At 36.6% G+C, this 20,485-nt stretch overlaps 1 protein-coding gene across 5 annotated transcripts; it reads left to right on the top strand.

Moving 5' to 3' along the window:
* The first annotated feature begins 9,601 nt into the window (after positions 1-9,601).
* On the top strand, positions 9,602-19,983 carry LOC142634133 (DNA (cytosine-5)-methyltransferase CMT3-like). 5 transcript variants are annotated; one of them, XR_012844051.1, is made up of 11 exons: positions 9,602-10,063; positions 12,477-12,590; positions 12,678-12,785; positions 12,877-12,908; positions 13,071-13,167; positions 13,266-13,465; positions 13,574-13,639; positions 16,977-17,043; positions 18,111-18,207; positions 19,237-19,306; positions 19,397-19,983. XR_012844051.1 is itself a non-coding variant. In XM_075808411.1 (8 exons), exons 4-8 carry the CDS (start codon positions 12,882-12,884, stop codon positions 14,019-14,021), a joined length of 678 nt encoding a protein of 225 aa, XP_075664526.1. In that variant the 5' UTR covers positions 9,603-10,063; positions 12,477-12,590; positions 12,678-12,785; positions 12,877-12,881; the 3' UTR covers positions 14,022-14,649. The 5 variants fall into 5 exon arrangements, 2 of the variants coding, with proteins under 2 accessions (XP_075664526.1, XP_075664527.1); XR_012844050.1 differs by lacking the exon at positions 16,977-17,043 and having other exon boundaries at positions 19,237-19,310; XR_012844049.1 differs by lacking the exon at positions 16,977-17,043 and having other exon boundaries at positions 19,397-19,982.
* The last annotated feature ends 502 nt before the right edge of the window (positions 19,984-20,485 follow it).

Here is a 20,485-nt window from a genome sequence, read left to right as displayed (position 1 = left end):
TTAGAGTCTAATCAAGACTAGCTATTCTTTTCAAAATGTATTAAGAGATAGAAACTTCCTTGAGGACATGACTTAAAAGGCTTAAGAACATCTCCACACCTTACTTTAGCTAAAGACCTTGCTTTTCTGGTGGATGTTCTTGATCTTTGCCTTATTCTTTTTCCAAATTGTGAGAGGTTGTATAATTTTTCAGATTGCAGCAAATTATTCACATATCATGCCACCAATTATATTGTTATTGTATTGCTATGTACCATATAGTTCATTAGCCAAAGAAAATAATAGTGGCTGAACTTATGTACAATAAAGCTTGCACTAGACTTCTCAATTTTTTATCAAGTGAAAGATATATCTAAGGAAAATTTTTAATCATATCTTAGCCCCTAGTGTATGCACTAGAAAAGCTAATTGCCAAATAAGATATAGCAATAAAATTACCATGTGAGGATTTCAACCACACAAGAATTCCAAATTTTGATTTTTGATAATTGGTCAAGTAAGAAGACCAAAATATTAGAATTTTCATTTTAATTAACATGAATAAAGTATTAGTGCATGGGTGATACCTCCTGCACAACATTTTGCAGTGTTTTGATATATTCAAACATGGTATTAATGAAAGGGCTTACCGAAAGGGTACCTTTCTTTTGTTGAATCGAAGTACCTCCAAGCCTTTGATGAGTTTGCACCTTGTAGGAGGAGGGAAATGTTGCTAGCTGGTTTGCAATGTCATTGACTAATCTCTTTGTATAGAGATTTGCAAAGGTATCCATGCTTTTGCAGCTTTGAGTGATGTACTCTTGGAATTTTTATTTTAAAGTTATGCCTTGCTTCCTTAGGCTCCCTTGAACCAATTCCTTTCAAGGAGGTCAATCTTGTGCACTTTATACACCCACTTTTGGGTTTTCATACCTACTCGAGACTCTTTCTCTTTGTACCCCTCATTCGGTCTTGCTTACAATTTGCACCCTTTGCTGGGAAGTGCTACGGCTTGTACCTATTGTTGGTACGTGCTACAGTTTGTACCTATTGCTGGTACGTGCTACAGTTTGTACCCATTACTGGTACGTGCTACAGGTTGTACCCATTGTTGGTACGTGCTACTAGTTGTACCCATTGCTGGTACGTGCTGCAGGTTGTAGCCATTGCTGGTACGTGCTGCAGGTTGTACCCATTACTGGTACGTGCTACATGTTGTAGCCATTATTGGTACATGCTACTGGTTGTAGCCATTATTAGGATATGCTTACAATCTGCACGCATTATTAGGACGTGCTATGGCTTGTATCCATAAACTTTTACTTTTGACCAGTTTCTTGGTTGTACTTGGAAACTTTTACTCTTGGCCAATTTCTGAGCCATGTATTTAGAAAATATGTTCTAGGCCAAGTCCTGAGCCAGGTACATGGAAAGTTTGCTCTTTCCAATTCCTAGGCCATATCACTTGGAAAAATTTGTTTTGGCCAAGTCTTAGGCCAGGTACATGGAAATTTTACTCTCCCAAGTCCTGGGCCATGTCACTTGAAAAAATCTGTTTTTGCCTAGTCCTGGGCCAGGTACATGGAAAGTTTACTCTTCCAAGTCCTGGGCCATGTCACTTGAAAAAAATCTACCAAAGTACTGAGCCAAGTACATAAAAAGTTTACTCTTTCCAAGTCCTAAGCCATGTCACTTGGAAAAAATCTGTTTTGGCCAAATCCTGAGCCAGGTACATGGAAAGTTTACTCTTTCCAAGTCCTAGGCCATGTCACTTGGAAATAATCTGTTTTGACCAAGTCCTGAGCCAGGTACATGGAAAGTTTGCTCTTTCCAAGTCTTGGGCCATGCCACTTAGAAAATTTGTTCACGGCCATTAAATTTTTCAATTTTCAGAAAAGGTTCCTTTATAGCCTCCCATTCTCAAGTGGGGTCATTGAACTAATTTCTTTTCTTTTTTTTCAAAGGATTAAGGATTTGTTTCCTTCTCCAAGGATCTTCTAAAATATCCTCTCTTGGTTGTGAACAAATATTTCATGGAAATACTCTTCTTTTACGAGTTATCTAAGGTTACTCTCACTGCTGAACTAGTGGCTAGGGGGAGCTCCACCAAGATGATTCTGTCATGGTGTTTTCTTCACGTGGGGGATCCTCTTATGGGGATCCTAGAAGAGGAAGGCTTTCTCTAGGCATGCTCGTTAGGGGCTGTCTTTACAAACCTCATAGTTTGTTTCTTTACAAGGATCTCTACCGCTACTACTTTTTTAGAGATCTTCTCACTCACTAGGTACTCCTCTTCTTCGAGGAACTAGACCCATAAGTTTGCTACAGCTTAGCTCTTGACAGCTCTAAGGATCCTTTAGACCTATGTTGTATTGGGAAATTAATATTAGCCACTAGGCCACTCTTCAAGATTGCAAGGGCTGATGGAGGGGGGCTTTTATTGGATGAGAGCTCGTCACCAATAGGATTTAGTGGGATGAAAAGTAATGATTCAGTTGTTGAGATGCATGGCCGCCAAACACGCCTTTTCTATGTTGGGATACCTCATTTCGGTATCCTTTAATGCTCTGTATGCTTGGGGTTGGGATCCCAGGTACAACAATAATGATCTTGCCATGGACTAGTATCCATAAGGTAGACAAATGACTCATGATCTGTTAAAATTTTATGAAAAACATTTGGATGCTCAACTCCCCATATGAAAACATTCTCTTTTTCAACAGTTTGGATAGTCCACTAGTGACTAAGGTTGGCCTTGGTGTGAACTTCCCAATGTAAGAAATTCTCTCTAAGAAGCTCTTGAGTTCTTTGACCATGGTATGCCTCTTTATGGTTGATATTGTTGTTGCCTTAGTTGGATCTATGAGAAGATCGGTGTTAGGCAAAAGAAATTTATCCTTTGGATGTGCCTTATTTAATTTGAAGGGGTCCACACCAATAAATCTTCATATTTTTCAATAGCTCCACCAATTGCTCTCTTTTTTGTACCGATAACTGAATACTGATTAGGATAAGCCCTAGGTTCCTTGGGTCAGCCCCCAAGCTCACCTTTTCTAGTTCTTCCTTTGGTAGGATTTATGCCTTTCTTTCCATATCCATAAGTTTTTCCAAGATCTTCATAAACAGAATATTAGTCTTCCTTCCCGGTTTCTTCTTCTTCTAGGATAGGAGCCCCCCGGGATCCTAAAGATGGGATATTCTGACTCGTCGTATCCCTAGGTTCCTCCAAGATCTCTTCCTAGGCTATCACGTAAGATGGTGGTCCGGGATCCTCTTGTAGGCTACATTCAAGTCTCGTGTGCCTTCATTAGCAATATTCTGCCTTCCCTCCAGGTTTCTTTCTCTTCTGGGATAGGAGCCCCCGGGATCCTAGAGATGGGATATTTTGACTCATCGTATCCCTAGGTTCCTCTAAGATCTCTTCTTGGGCTATCATGTAAGATGGTGGTCCGGGATCCTCTTTCAGGTCTCACGTGCCTTCATAAGCAATATTCTGCCTTCCTTCCAGGTTTCTTTTTCTTCTGGAAAAGGAGCCCCCCGGGATCCTAGAGATGGGATATTCTGACTCATCGTATCCTTAGGTTCCTCTAGGATCTCTTCTTGGGCTATTATGTAAGATAGCGGTCCGGGATACTTTTTCAGGTCTCGCGTGCCTTTATAAGCAATATTCTGCCTTCCTTCCAGGTTTCTTTTTCTTCTAGGAAAGGAGCCCCCCGGGATCCTAACAATGAGATATTCTTCAGCTGGAGCTGACTCATCATAGAATATGTTTTCCATAAAGTTTACTTCGTGTTTGATGAAGGGACTAGGATTAACAACAATATTTGTAGGCTTCCCATTCAGTCCCTATTTCACGTACCAATGGTACATCGAGAGGATAAAGCAATATTTGTGATGCCATGGTCGACAAAAATATTGGAATATTTAACGTAGGAAAGCTAAAAATCATATTTATGATGGAAACCCTGACCCAACGTTTATAATCGAAACGCGAACCAAAGGTATAAGTTGACCTTGACCCAATGATTATAAAGAATCACGAACCAAAGGTATAAAGTTTGAACGCCACAAGGAAGAATCCTTGATAAGTTCACAGTTCTTGAAGAACCAAAAGAGAGCAAAGCCTCACCTTTTCTGAATTTTATTCAATAATTTTCTAAAAAACGTTTACAAACTTCAGAGCCTATTTAAGGACTCCACAAAACTTGACAGACAAGAAAATATATTCTAAAATAACTCCTAATTGATACCTTACCATATCAGGAATCAAGTTTGACCTAAAAAGCATTAAATGCACCTAAAAACAAGGAAAATACCTAAAAAACGTACTAAATAATAAAACCCTAAATAAAAGTTGATTTGGTCTGAAATTAGCAGATCCAAAATAGGAAAAAATCTGCCTTAACTGATATAGAGCTGGAAAGTCAATCAGCCATTAATTCATGCCATAAATCACTCCCAATTAAGCCAGATCAGCCCTAAGTAGCTTGAATTAAATTTATTACGCTTTTATCTTCCTTTGGGCCAAGCTTGGAATGCCCTGCGTTAGAATCAACCCAAATCTCTTGAATCAGCCCATTAAGTGCTTCTTTGATCTTCTTGGATCTTGCTCTTGTAACAGGCCCAACTGGAACATGCAATGGATCCTTCAATGCTTGTTGATTCTCATCACTATAGCTTCTCCAAATCTTGTTATTTTCGTGGGTGAACCCAATTATTGAGCTGCAAGAAATGATAGATGCACTGTATAGTTGTTGAGCTTTCAATAATGTTGATTTTTTCTACTGACTTGCAATATAGTATTTCTATTGATTTTCTTCAAAATATATTCAAGGTCCATCGCACAATAGGCTTTAGCCCCCAAGAGATGAGGCGGTTGTTGAATCATGCTTGATCTGCCTTCTCTTGATGCTATTGTGGAACTTCTATCCACTTTCCTGATGCCTCCATTTTTTTGAACCATTTTACTTTGCTAGATCCATGGAAATACGTTGCTGCTGAAACCAATGATCTCCTAGGCTTTGCTGGAATTGAAGGTGTACTCAGTTTGCTGGAATAAAGGATCTCTTCAGCTTTGTTGGAATAAAGGATCTCCTCAGCTTTATTGGGATCAAGGATCTCCCAAGCTTTACTTTCCTGGAGTGAAGGATCTCTTCGACTTTGCTAGAATTAAGGATGTACCCAGCCTTGCTAAAATGAAAGATCTCCTTAGCTTTGTTGGGATCAAGGATCTCCTAGGCTTTGCTTCCTGGAGTCAAGGATCTCTTAGACTTTGTTGGGATCATGGAACTACTCCATTTTGCTAAATCTATGGGCGAAATTAAAGAACTTGTCCATTTCACTAACCTGCGCCATATGATATTATTATCAAGTTGCTGCAAAATTATTTAGCCCCACAACGTGAGGCAATTGCTTTTGCTATGTAATACATTTCATCAAACCTCTTTCATTCACTTACTTTTCTTTCTTCTTTTTTCTTTTTAAACAAATGAAACAATATCATGATTTTTAAAATAAATAAATACATTAGCCCCCAAATGTGGGGCCATTGCTTTATTATGTAGCTCATACAATCTTCATTTCATCAATCTTTTTTTTTTTTTTTTTTTTTTTGCTCACGTCTCCATCTTTTTCTTAGTGATGAGACAATGTTATGATTGTTTAAATATTACAACGTGACCCCTTTTTTTTTAAGAGAGTAGGGCAATGATCCATTATGTTCATATTGTAAAATGGAGAAAATAATAACGTATAAAATTTATCTTGTGTTGAGAAGTTCCCAAAATTCCATACAGAGGCTCTTGGTGGGACGTTCTTTGGAGGAACCCGCACTTTAGGAAGAACTTTCCTTCCTCTTGGTGTTTTCTAGCTTTGGAGTCATGCTTGCAAAGGGACTACTTTTTCCCTCTCATTTTTCCCAGTCCCCAGTAGAGTCGCCAAAATGTGAGGGTCCCTTTTTGGGCAGTACCTAGGCCTAAGTAGAAACAAGGATCCCGGGCCCTTTACTTCTTGTTTGGTGGACTAGGCTTGGTTTACTGCAGCTAAATGGGGGGGCTGATTACGAACCAAGTTGTGCGCAAGTCACATAAATCTCCTCAAGGCAAAAATGCGATTCCTCCTAAGCAATAAAATATCATTATAAGTGTTTTATTGTCATAAAATGACCCTTTACTCTTACAAAATAAGTGAAATAAGTATTCATAATATTCACGATGAGAAGGAGATTGAAATAAAGTATTTGAGGCTTGTCTTTTACTTTGTGAACATTTAAAAGAATTCCTTCACTTGGTACCCCGAGCGTAATATCGTGGTACCCCGGACGTGATGTTGTGGTTCCTAGGGGTATTAGGCCTGTAAGAACCTAGAATACTGATTCTCTGAACTATATGATCTTTCTCCATGCCTTTTACTATGTGAACATTTAAAAGAGTTTCTTCACTCGGTACCTCGAACGTACTGTCATGGTACCCTGGACGTACTATCGTGGTACCCCGGACGTATAAGGCTTGTAATCCCAGAATGCTAATTCTCTGATCTATACGATCTTTCTCCATGCTTATTATGCAATTGAGTTTTGTCCTTTCCCTTTACCTCTATAGGTCCTGCATAAGAATACACTACACAATACACATATCTTCAAATAATTGTTAGTTTCTTAGATTAGGATATGCATTTTAATACATATACATATATGTAAATGAATTTCATGAGAATGATTCAACCACAAGGATCCTGGCCCCAATTCTCACAGACTTAGTGTTTTTGCACAAGACTTGTAGGGTTTGGAACTCAAGTCCAAGTGGCTTTGCTTGGGCATTGCCTTCCAAGATAGTTAGGTGAGGAGGATTTTGTAGGAGAGAGTGACATCTAATGTGTGCATGTTTTGGCATATGTTTGTTTGGAGACTAAGAGATATTTTGAATGATCCCTAGGATATGGGACAAATTCCTCCACGTTGGCTCTCTTATTTTGTTTTATTTCTTTCTCTTCCTTATTGGGCTTTTAAAGCTCTAAGAATATGTGTTTTGAACCTCTGAACTCTTCCCCTGAATCTCCATTTTTCTTCCCTCTGAATCCCCCTTTTCTGCTATGCCTTATGTTCCTTTTATAGCAGATCTGGTATGGTACCCTGGGCGAGGACGTCTCAAGTCTGCTGGGTAAAACTATGTCTTTGTGACTTGAAAAGTTGCATTGGGCAGAGGTTTAACTTATTTAGGCAATTATAACTCAGAAGGGGCATTTTCCTTTAGCTATAAATAAAAGATTCATTCTTGGAAAGTCAAAGGAATGGGTGGGCTGCTTAGTGTACTGTGACAACTTTGTTGAAAATGACAATTCAGTGGAAATTGTGGGGAGGTGTCATGCGCATGGGGGAACTGAGTTTTCTATTGGTTCATGCATTCCAAGCAAGTATATGAACCAAGGGAAACCCTCAGAGTCCTTCTTTCACCATAAATCACTCCCCTACCGACCAAACCATTCCTCCCTTACTATCTACTCAGGATCCCACGGGCTTGGACCATGGGTTACAAAGATAATACTTGGTTTTTTGTTGGATTTTTAATGGCTTGTTCTTTGTTGGAAATCTAAACATACATAGGCCTTGATGTTGATTCGTCTTGTTGCATATCCTCTGGCCTGACTGAGATCCTTGCTGCATGTCTTCTGGTCTGACCGAGATCCTCTTCTTTTTTTCTTTTCTATTATTATTATTTCTTTCTTTTTTTCTTCTTTTTGGGATCTTAGGCCTTCATGGTCCTTCTTAGTTTCATGAATTGGGCTTTCTTTTGTTAAGGCTTATGGTCTTTCCTTACTTTTCATGGAATGAGTTTTCTTATGAAATTTTGGTCCTCAACAACACTCAAATAAAGTAGTAAGGAGAAAAGAAATATTGTCCGGTGTACCAAGGCAGCCACTATAGAACATACTCGGATTCATAAGGGTTCAAACTGTGCAAGTCTTAGAGGTTGAGAGGGCCATCTAAGTCTGTAATTTTTGAGTTCATTTGGACCTTGTAACATGTCTTAGTGAGCGCTGTGTGGTTCCTCAATTAAAAGCAACGAAATACTCCTCATTGATTTAGCAATCCTTAACTTTCTGTGTTCTTCTTTAAGTACTATTCCTTTACTGTTTTGTTTGTTATTCAATATATATATATATATATATATTAATAATGCGAAGAAAATCAGTAGGTTGGATGCTCCGGACTTAGAAGGACTACTTACTCTTTCGATGGCCTGGAAAAGAAAGAAAAGCGATCAAAGGTGACCAAAGTTGCCGGCCAAGAACCCTCCGATGGCAAAGTTAGTTTTTCTCTATATTTTCAGAGTTCCAACTTTTTGGGAAATATATCGCGTACCTTTGTTTTGTCTGAATGAGCGTTTATATAGTGTTCTAATAGACGGTTATCACACTTATAACCTCCCCTGAATTCAAGGAGGTGTAAGGATTTAAAGATAACTCCCATAACCATTTAGGAGTTATATACTTTTCACACAACAGTTACCGGAAGTTATACGTATAATAAGGAGTTGTAAAATTACACTTGAAAATTTTCCTAAGTGTGACAGCCTCGTTCTAGTATCTTCTTGTCGAGCGTACTTAGCTTAGAAATAGCGGTCGTTCCTCCTATGGACGAATTTCCTTCAGGATGAGCTTCGCGGCTTTCTTAGGACGAGGCGTCTCGTTCCCTGGTCATGTGGACCTCGTCCAAGCTTCCTCCTGTTTGGACGAGGTAGTTATAGGTAAGGTTTTCAGGGGTTCTTGCAATACTGGCTGAGTCACGGACGACCTCTATAGACGACTTCACGGTAGGCGCTCTATCGTACCCTATCATATATATATATATATATACACACACACACACACACACAACCTTGCTTGTTAGAATATATGTATTGTTGGATCCCCGCTCTGTGCACCACTTGGTTCATAAAACAGCTTTTTTAGTTGCGGTGAACTAAGCCCAGTTCCTTAACACAACAGCAAGGCCCAGGGTCCTCGCTTCTATTGCAGGCCTGGACATTTTGTCAAAAAAGGACCCCCACAAAAAGTTTATCTATCAACCAACGAAATAACATGAAGATATCTTGAGCATTGTTAGAGTATTTCTGAATCTTTCTTCGTCAAAGGGCCCATACATTTATTGCAAAAGGACATTCCCAAAGCAAGTGTGCAGTAGACTTAAATTGTTAACAGCACAACTCACACTGTGGGTCAATTTTTGTCTTTCAACAATGCAAGTTGTCCCAAATAGGCAAAATATTTGAACATGCTCTCCATACAAACATACGTACTTTCGGTGATACATTTAAACTCCACAACCTTCTCCATATTCCACAGTCAACCACCATCCTTGAGTGTTCAACTCGTGATTTTTCTTTCATCCGTTTTGCTATCTGGTAAGTAAATGTTATTTACTATACGATTAACAAACTTATTTTTTTACATAATTTTAATTACAAATTCTCAAAATTTAAATATTTGATTGATGATATATCAATTGATTTTTAACCTTCAAATTTTACAAATATGAATGTTGCGTCCTTTTATTTGATGGGACGAGCGAGGCGCCTAATACAACAGTTAGATTTTTTCAAAATTCACTCCCGACGTAGTCAAGACTTAAGAGAGTTCCCAAAAAAACCTTTTTCCCAATAGTTGTGACTTTTAGCGGGCTGCTAGAATTACGCCTTCAAAATCTAAACCCTCAATCTGAGAGTCCAACAATCTAAAACCCTACTACTACTATGACTCTGTCAGAACTGACCTCAATGAGTCATCCATGGCGAACAGACGCCACGCCTCTGCCCTCTTCTCCACAAACCCATCTCTTCCTTTCCCAATTCCTCTCTCCAAAACCCAACCCCTAAAACCCTTCCTCGCCGCCCACATTTTCACCACTCTCTAACCCACCCAGTACTGGTCCAACACTCGTCATTTCTCATCGAATAGAGAAGACAAAGACCGCGACGACGAAGTGCGTGGGAGTAGCGAGGAGGACGAACTGGAATTGGTGAAGAGATTGAGCAATGGGGATTCGATTTTCACCGAGAGATTGAAATTCTGCGAGGTGAATGACAAGGTGGGTTGCTATTGAATTTGCGTGATTACCTATAATACTATGTGTTCATTTGTACTTTGTATTTTTTTTTTGTGGTGGTAATTTAATGCTGCATTGTTAATTGATAGTCACAGTCACAGATATCATTTCCATAACATATAAATTCTAGGGTGCAGGGACACTATTTAGGGTGCCGTACTCATGTCATACCGGTGTCATACCTGCCGTTCATGTTATAATTTTTCAAAAATTACTTGTTCATGGTATAATTTTTCAAAAACTTTCTCATGTTGTTGTATCGTATACGTACCCATGTCGGTGTCCGTGCATCATAGTATAAATTATGCAGGGAAAGAAAAGTAATGGGTTTTGCCTAGTATCTCATGTTGATGGAAATTCAGAGTTAATGATTATAGTTCTATTTTAAGGGAGAAGTTATGTACTTTAGCATGTTTTATAGTTCTGGACAAAACTTTCAAACAGTTTCTGTACTACCTTTGGTTCCCCAATTCAATTCAACTATGTTGCTGCATTGCCAATGAGTCACATACTTACACCAGAGTGTCCTTCAGGGCTCATTCATAGATCTATATGAAGAATTATTCATATGCTTCTCTCTTTCTGAGTTTAAGGTTTAGACTAGTAGATATATATCCTATAAAAAAAGACTAGTGTATATATATATTGATAAGTAAAAAGATAACCAGTTGTTTAAGGTTTAGACTAGTACATGTTTTTGATGATAAGCTTTGTTGAGTATTTATTTTTGGGTAGAAAAAGGCAATTAGTTAGTGTCACTGATGCGCTTGAGATAGATAGCATATACAGCCTTTCTGTTGCCGTAATTGTTTTTAGTACTTTGGGTACTGATGTGAGCAGATATATGCTTGCACTTGCCGTGAATTCACTTCTCTATGTGGCTTCTGCATTCAGATGCTCGTACATTTCTTTTTCTTAATTTTTTTCATACTACCTATAAAAAAAATGAGTCACATAGTTGAATTTAATTGTCCATGAAGGAAGATAATACTTTTTATGCTTATTGGTCAATACAGCCACGCAGTTAAATTTAATTGGGGTACCTAAGTTGCAGCATCTAAGAAATTGTACCCAAGTTTTGCCATTATTGCTGCAAATCATCAAGCATGCAACTAGATTTGCTGCTAATATAGGATGTTATATTGTGTGGTGTACTCGCATGAACGATTCTGATTTGTGCTCTTGACCTTCCCTTTACAACATTAGAATGTTGCTTGGAAATTTTCTTTTCAACAGGGTTTGATGAAAAATAATTGTTGTTCCCTAGGATGATTATGGCTTTTTGGTGGGATTTAAAGAAGTATGGACGGGAGTTTATCTTGCTTTTGTTCAATAATAGGAGAGAGGGGGTGGAATCATTTTGGTTCTTGGCTATTGAGTATTTCAATGTGTTAAGATAGATCGTTAATCGTTTCTCAATAATGAGATTATTGTTATTGGTTTCTTTTATCAGTTGACTCAAAAAGCAGATCTTATTGCTAAAAAAGGGAGCACTTTGGTCTGATCTTCATACCTCATAGGTTACTCTGTCTTTTATTTTATCATAATAAAGAAGAAGTTGAAAACAAAAATGATATCCAAAGAAAGGAAAATAGATTTATTTTTTAGTCTTGGTTTACCTTTAAAGATGAAGAGATAGATGAGAAAGTTTTATAAAACAAGTGGAAGACCATTCATTCTTAGTAATATTGGATGTTGAGCAGCTAAGGATCAATGTGTTCATTAAATGAGTGGCTGAAATGTAGTTTAAGACGTAAAAATAGAAGTGTATCTTAAACTTAATTTGTAGGTAAACCAGTTTCAAAAAAGCTCTTGTAAAAAATCTTAGATGGTATTGGTTACTGGTTTCACATGTTGACTAGCCTCTTTCACATATTGTTGAATACCCTTTTTATTATGTCCTTGTTAGAAACCTTCAGATCACAGTATTCTCTGGTGGCCCACAACCAAAGCAAATAAGCTTCCTTCTTTCTCATGGTGCTCACATTTTAAAAAAAAAAATAATAATAAAAGGCCCTGGTTGCACCCCTTTTAATGCTTTTCAATAAATTTTGCTTATAGAAGAAAGATAAATTTGGAAGCCTATCCAATGTGACAATTGGCATTTTACGCTGTCTTTGGACCTTTCAAGTCAATAAATTAAATTTTTTGTTAAGTGGTGCCAAATTGGGTGTATATCATTCACCTGATGGAGCAAGCCAAAATAGACATTCGCAAATTACTTATAAAAAAAAGACATAGCAATTCAGTTTAAAGAAACTTCCATTTATATTCCTTGTACCTATAAAAAAAGTTACATTTACTTTCCTTGTTCATTTCTGCTTGGGCTAATTTTCCTTAGTATGTAATGAGATATTATAAATCTTCTTAATAAGTGCTGTGATAATAATGTTAGGTCTTAAGAAGTAAGGATGATTCTGGTCAAATTATTCAAGCTCTACGCTATTACACTCATGCAGAGGTCGATGGTTGAATTTTTCATAATCTTTATGATGATGCTCATGTTAAGGTAAGTTTTAATTTGAAGTGCTATGCTACTTATTTGTATTTTATTTTGATAGTCTAATTTGTATTTTTGTTTGTTTGTTGTGTTTAGGCTGCTAAAGGAAAGCCTAGTTATATCTGCAAGATTGTGGAGATGTTTGAAGCTGTGGATGAAAGTTCCTATTTTACATCTCAATGGTATTATAGAGCTGAGAATACGGTAAGTATCATCTTAACACCATCTTTTAATTGATTTTGGTTCTCAATATTTAGCTTGCTAATGCCTATTTCTAATTAAAAAAATTTTCCAGAGGTCATGCAGAATGTCATAATCTTATTGAGAGTAAGTGCCTATTCTATTCAGAAATCTAGGATGATAACTCATTGGATTGTTTGGTTGAAAAATTAACAATTGTTAGGATTCTTTTGAATGTATGATTTCAAGTCCTTATATACGTTTTCTGATTTTTATATAATGTGATAGCGATTAAATTCTGTTTTTCAGGTTGATCCAACAAAGAGAAAGTCAATTCCCAATTGTGATTATTATTGTGACATGCTCTATATATTGCCATATGCCATATTTGTTAAGTTACCAGCAGGTTGGAATTTAGTGTTATTCACATCAAATTGTATTTGTGTTTTTAAATTTGAAAACCTTTATTATTTCTTTTATCTTTTCCTCCTTACAAACTTGCAGAAGAGAGGCATAGTAGCTGTGAGGCATCATCAACAATTTCTTATGAGTGTGATATGAATGGGGTTGAACTTGAAGAAATTTCTCAAGTTCAAGATCACCCTAACCCAGAAGTGACATTGCTAAACCTCTACTCCAATTGTGGTGCTATGTTAACTGGGTTACGTCTTGAAATTGATTTGTTCGGTTTATATTTTGTTACAGTAAGTTCTATTCTTTAAGTCACAAAATATACTAACCTGAATTAGATGTCAACTTATCATCATCATTATGTCTTGGAACTAATTTATTTCCTTTGTATGTTGTTGCAAAGATGGGCAGTTAACTTGAATCAGTATGCTTGTGAAAATCTCAAGTTAAACCATCCAGAGATAGAGGTAGATTGTTTGAGTCTATTTTCTTCTATTGATGTATGGGCAATTTCATGCTTAAGTGCAAAGCTCTAATATAAGTTTATCCTTGGCAAATCAGGTTAGGAATGAAATTGCAGAGGATTTTTTGTTGTTGCTAGAGAAGTGGGAAAAATCATGCTATTATTTTTCCCTAATTAAAAGTAATGATGTTCTACAAGAGTATGCGAATCAGTTTGGAACAGAAAATGTTGTTGATGATGGTAGTGGTGATGATAATGATAGTGATAAGGGTGATGGGGAAGATGAGGAAGTGTTTGAAGTTGAGAAGATATTAGGAATATGTTTTGGTGACCCCAAAGAGATAAAAAAACATGCTAATTATATCTTAAGGTATTTGAATTTCTAACCAAAGTTTAGAGTAATTTGTGGAAATGAAGTGCAGTTTTGTTAGCATAGGTGCACAATGACATATATGTGTTCCCAACTTTAAACTTTGGTTTGAAATTCAAATATCTTAAGATATAATTCTCGTGTTTTTTTATCTCTTTAGGGTCACCATAACATATTCCTAATACCTTCTCAACTTCAAACACCTCCTCATCTTCCTCATCACTATCATTATCATCACCACTACCATCATCAACTGAAGAAGAAATTGAGACTTATAGTTATGCTTTTGTAAATATTGGCTCAGCAAATGAAATAAAATCAAGTTTGTCTTTCTTTTATGTAATTTCTCGGCTACCAAACGGAGATTGATTTTCTTCCATAATACAATGGTATATTGGTATTCTTAGGGTGTGTTTAGATACCATTTATTGCTGAAAACTGAAACCACTGTAGCAATATAATTTTTAAATGTGTGAATAGTTTCGTAGGACCCAGTTTTAAAGTTTTTTTTTTAAAAAAAGTAGTTTGTGGGTCCCGTGAACAGTGCACGGTACCCGCAGAAAACGCTGGACACAGCTGAAAACAAATTTCAGCTCTATCCAAACATACGCTTAGTCTTTCAAGCTTGTTCTATTTCCCTGTGCGATGGGATTGTGATTATATTGGTAAGGTTTTTGCCACTATTTTTGTTATATTTCTTATTTGTTCAATTTAAAATAAAATAAAAATTTATTCGCACATAATTCTTATACTAATAATTATTTGCTAGTACAAATTTTAGATGATTGTGTGATTTATGAACTGGGTAGTGTTATTTATTTGTAAGATTTCATTATCAAAACCTAGACCCATGATTATGTTGAATATAGCCATGCAAAATTGGTCCTATCATTGAAATTCTTTCACTATTAAAACATCATGAGTAGATCGACTTCACTAACCTCTTTATGAAATTATGACATATGGGTAGTTTGATTGTTGATTAGTTTCTAAGTTTAAGGACCAACATGATCCTGTGCATCTTTATAGCTACTTTTACTCTAGTGTTTGAGCTTTTGTAACAACTAGCAAGTTTGCACTATTTGTAACATGGTTTGTTAAGCTAAGGAGCCTAGTTAGTTATAAAAGAACCAATCAAATGGTAGGAGCCTAGAGCATTGCAGCGATCCAATGGCGTGCATCCTTATGTAACCATACATAGGCAAGCATTTGCATTTTGTAATCAGTTTGTTATATTCAATAAGAAAATACAACCAAGAGGTATTTCCAAGAGTGCGTCTCTTGAAGAGTTGATACAACCCGAACCGTACTCTAAGCAACTTAGCCTTGTCCACCATTCCAATTCCTAAACTCATTCCCCCCATCATTTTGGCATGATACCTCTCCGTATTCAAGGGCCCTAAGCTAGTCTTTTAAATTTTGAATTTCAAGAACCCTCCAAGACTCTTGATCTGCTGCCCATATTAAAGCCTGAAACTTGTGTGGCATCAAGAGAAAACACTGTTCTTGAGAGGTTTTATGATCTTCGCACCAGCAGACAGAATTAAAAAGGAAAAAGCACAAGAAAGTTTTTGCAAATCTTGAACCAGAGGTAAAAGTGCCAGCCAATCAAGACCAAAATCATGTGGTTGAGCCTCAGACTACATTGGAGGAAGCTGTAGAATTGCTGAGGAGGTTAACGGAAGAAGTTAGGAAGAATCAACTTGCCAATTACAAGAGTAATGGTGAAGAATTTAAAGATGCTGATGCTGACAGGAACAACAACTTTGAGAATCTATTTGGCAATTTCAGAGGACAGCAAGCACCAATTCATGTGCCTAGACAAGGGCCAGTTGTGTATCCACCTCCCAAGATTGAGTTGCCAGAAAGGGAGCTTGAATCCTAGAGAATTTGTTGACTGGTTGAATCATCTTGAAAGGATCTTTTAATACTATGATGTTCAAGATTCTAAGAAGATGAAATTGGTCTCCATCAGGCTGAGAGGGAGAGCCTCTGCATGGTGGGGGGACAATTGCAAATTCAAAGAGTAAGAAGAGGGAAGAAGAAAGTATGACATTGGACAAAGATGAAGGAGAAAATGAGAAACCAATTTCTTCCTGTCAACTACATGTAAACTTTGTACAAAAGCTTGCACAATTTGAGGCAACATGGCACTGTAGATGAATACAGAGTCCTTTCATCAATCAGTAGCTTGAGTGGACCTCAATGAAATGAGGAACAAATGGTGGCTATGGCTAGGTAATTGAGTGGTCTAAAACCTGCCTTCCAAGACATCCTGTCCTTCCATTCAATATGGACAGTTTCTGAAGCTTACAACAGGTACTTAATGATTGAGAAACAGATAGCAAGAAGAGCCTATATGCAGTCTCAATCCTTTGGAAAAGCAAGAAGCACTACAGTCAACAACTTTGGAAGGCCCCTGACAACATAGCCCTTCAAGGTGACAAAGCAGGCAGTGCAGGCATGGCCCTAGTTGAATTTAATTGTCCATGAAGGAAGATAATACTTTTTATGCTTATTGGTCAATGCAGCCACACAGTTAAAATTAATTGGTGTACCTAAGTTACAACATCTAAGGAATTGTACCTAAGTTTTGCCATTATTGCTACAAATCATCAAGCATGCAACTAGATTTACTGCTAATATAGGATATCATATGGTGTGGTGTACTCGCATGAATAGTTCTGATTTGTGCTCTTGACCTTTCCTTTTCAACATTAGAATGTTGCTTGGAATTTTTCTTTTCAATAGGGTTTGATGAAAAATAATTGTTGTTCCCTAGGATTATGGCTCTTTTGGTGGGATTTAACGAAGTATGGATGGGAGTTTAGTCTTGCTTTTGTTCAAAAATAGGAGGAAGGGGGGGTGTGGAATCATTTTGGTTTTTGGCCATTGAGTATTTCAATATGTTAAGATAGATCATCAATTGCTTCTCAATGATGAGATTATTGTTATTGGTTTCTTTTATCAGTTGACTCAAATAGCAGATCTTATTGCTAAAAAAGGGAGCACTTCGGTCTGATCTTCAAGCCTCATAGGTTCGTCTGTCTTTTATTATATCATAATAAAGAAGGAAGTTGAAAACAAAAATGATATATCCAAAGAAAGGAAACTGGATTTATTTTGTAGTCTTGGTTTACCTTAATAGATGAAGAGATAGATGAGAAAGTTTTATAAAACAAGTGGAATACCATTCATGCATAGTAATATTGGATGTTGAGCAGCTAAGGGTCAATGTGGTCATTAAATGAGTGGCTGAAATGTAGTTTAAGATGTAAAAATAGAAGTGTATCTTAAACTTAATTTGTAGGTAAACCAGTTTCAAAAAAGCTCTCGTAAAAAATCTTAGATGGTATTGGTTACTGGTTTCACATGTTGACTAGCCTCTTTCACATATTGCTGAATACTCTTTCTATAATGACCATGTTAGAAGCCTTCAGATCACAATATTCTCTGGTGGCCTACAACCAAAGTAAATAAGCTTCCTTTTTTCTCATGGTGCTCACATTTTTTTAAATAAAAGGCCCTGGTTGCACCCCTTTTAATCCTTTTCAATAAATTTTTCTTTTAGAAGAAAGATAAATTTAGAAGCCTATCCAATTTGACAATTGGCATTTTACGCTGTCTTTGGACCTTTCAAGTCAATAAATTAAATTTTTGTTAAGTGGTGCCAAATTGGGTGTACGTCATTCACCTGATGGAGCAAACCAAAATGGACATAGCAAATTACTTATATATATATATATATATATATAAAAGACATTGCAATTCAGCTTAAAGAAAATTCCTTTTATATTCCTTGTACCTATAAAAAAAAGTTACATTTATTTTCCTTGTTCATTTCTGCTCGGGCTAATTTTCCATGTAATAGCTTTATGATCCATGCTTTCTCTACCTTAACAAAGGAGATGTTATTGAAGGCATTTTTCAAATCCAAGATGGCATTGGGATGGATTTGAGATTGCATTGATTTCAATTGTGTAGTCTTCTATAGTTTTCTGGGAAGTTATATGTAGTTTACTTTCCCAACAAAAATTCAACAACCTATCTTTTTGTTTCAAAAAAGTGATTTCTTTATTAATTCTTCCATCTCTTTCTGTTGCAGTTAATTTTGAACAAGGTTCTTTTGCTTGGCTCTAGTAGCGAGACCATTATTGGTCTTATTACCAGATGCAGCTGTTCATGCAGTTGTTGAAGAGCATGTGAGTGTGACACTAATCTTCGCTCTCTCTCTCTCTCGCTTTTACATCCAGCATATGTGTTTTCATTTGCATGTAATTTTTGCAATCATGTTTGTTTCATAGTATACATTTCTTGCAAAATTATTTGATTAGGATAAGTGGAATTTCAAATTTGAAGAGTTAATTGAGAAGAGGCAGTCATTATATTTGAGTTCAGAGAAAGATATCCATTTTGATACATGAAGCCTCTTAAAAAGGTCTGAACAAACTTTTCCACGAAGAACTTTCTGTCTAAATGGACTGCAAGACAAAGAGAAAGAAATAGTAGCCAGAGCTTATGTAGCTTCACAAATTAAATGAAAACTAACTACTATGTTATATGTTAAGTTGTGATTATGATCCCAACTCTATAACAAGGGGAAAATCAAGAAATGAAATTGGGATTATTCAAATTTTATATCAAGCAAAGTGCTGGTTATCTTGAAATTGCTATTCTGTAATCCATGCCATAATGCTTGGGGTTGGCTTCTATGTTTGCCAATAATGTGCTTTTGCATAATCTTCACCTTGATTTGAAATTGCAAGGTGGACTACTTGAAAGTTTTAAAAAAAATATGATAAGCCAAATGGCCAAATAGAAGCAGGGTATATTCCTCAAACTAGTGATGGATGGAGGGGTGCTGGTTTTGAATGCCCAAGAAACCTCCTAAACCACTACCTAAAGGTGTTGGTACAAGTTGAAAAAATTATAAAATGCAAGGCAAGGAGAAATGTATGCAGATCTCCTAATATAACCCCATGTTATATCATTGTCTAAGTAAAGTTTTATGTATATCACAATGATAATAATTAATTTTTCTATGAAGAAAATTATTCCTGTGATCACTATGTTTATAGACATTATAGTTGTCTATTCACTTTCTTCTTTTAAATTTGCTGGCACCAAACTTATATGGCTTTTGTGAATCACTGAAAAAGTTACAGCTTCTCTTTTTTGTTAGGAACTTTATACTTTTCTCATGTTTCTCTCTCTCACTCTCTCTCTCTCAGGCATTAGATGCAAAGGTAATTATATTCAAGAAAAAGAGAAGGAAGAATTATTGCTGCACCAAAGGACATCGTCAGTTATTTCTCAAATCTATTCTCTAAACAATTGTTTTCCACTACCTCACGGTGATAATTTTTCTTGACCCATGCTTCTTCTTTGCAGGAACTGACTAAGGATAACTGATATTCAAGGAATTGAGAAACCGGAAAAAACCAACACTGGGAAGCCTTCAAAAGCTGCTGGGAAGAAGCCAGAAAAGGTTGCAGTTGCTGCTTAAGGAGCGATTTTTCCCATGGCTATACATCGACAATAAAGGCCGTCCATGCTTATAACTCCTGAGTCTTGACTTGTTAATCCTTTAGGATGCGCATGATTCCATTCCTAATTTGCTTTTACATCTTGGATGTCATGTCAGGCAGATAATCATACCACCAAATTGAGCATGACTAGTAGGACCGATTTGCCTTTTCTTTTCTTTCTTTCTTTCTTTTTTTTTTTTTTGTTGTTGTATTTTTGTATTTAGTAGTTTGATTCATGAAACCTACTGTAGAATCACCTACTTCTGTTCCCAAACAGAGATGGTACCGTGGTCTTAAAGAATCATATCTTTGCTCCTAGATCATATATTGACATTATGGATGTGGTTGCCACCTTGTGAGGTGCATCTTGTATCTTTTTGAAAAAATGGCACTCGTTTGGTTTTTGTGCTATTGCATAATTATCATAACATGTATCTTGCGTTGACTTTAAATCTGCTAATGTCAAAAGTTGCAAGTCTCTCATGTCTTATATCAAAGTCAGACTATAATTCAATCTCATAAACTGAAAATGGTTCTTAAGATTGCTTGTGGTTGCCACCTTGTGAGGTACATCTTGATTCTTTTTAAAATGGCACTTATTTGGTTCTTGTACTATTCATAATAATCATAACTTGTACCTTGCTTTAAATTTTAAATCTGCTAAAGTCAAAAGTTGCATGTCTGTCTTGTCTTATAATTCAATTTCATTAGCTGAAACTGGTTCTTTAGATTGCAGAGATGTGCTTGTGAGTTGTGATTCATGTGTAGCGAATACCATTTGTGTAGTTAGTACTCTGCATGACCAGATATGTCCTTGTACCTGTGCAGCACTTTCCTTTTTCTCTCTCTCTCTCTTTAGGCTGGGGTAGCTCTATGGGCCTTTGGACTTCAGTCCAGCCCAAGACTGATAAATGTGTTTGGTAATTATTGGGACCATACTCTTTTTTGAACC

The sequence above is a fragment of the Castanea sativa genome, chromosome 5 (genome assembly GCF_040712315.1).
Source record: "Castanea sativa cultivar Marrone di Chiusa Pesio chromosome 5, ASM4071231v1".
NCBI lineage: Eukaryota > Viridiplantae > Streptophyta > Magnoliopsida > Fagales > Fagaceae > Castanea > Castanea sativa.
The sequence above is the reverse complement of the archived record's forward strand: the minus strand, read 5'-3'. Positions and strand labels throughout refer to the sequence as shown.

What these genes read in the sequence shown, in the direction of transcription:
- LOC142634133 (XM_075808412.1), top strand. Translation starts at nt 12,882, where the DNA reads ATGCAGAATGTCATAATCTTATTGAGA. An exon ending in ATTTGTTAAGTTACCAGCAG is followed by an intron (nt 13,168 to 13,265) that starts GTTGGAATTTAG and finishes ACAAACTTGCAG; the next exon opens with AAGAGAGGCATAGTAGCTGT. An exon ending in TCGGTTTATATTTTGTTACA is followed by an intron (nt 13,466 to 13,573) that starts GTAAGTTCTATT and finishes ATGTTGTTGCAA; the next exon opens with AGATGGGCAGTTAACTTGAA.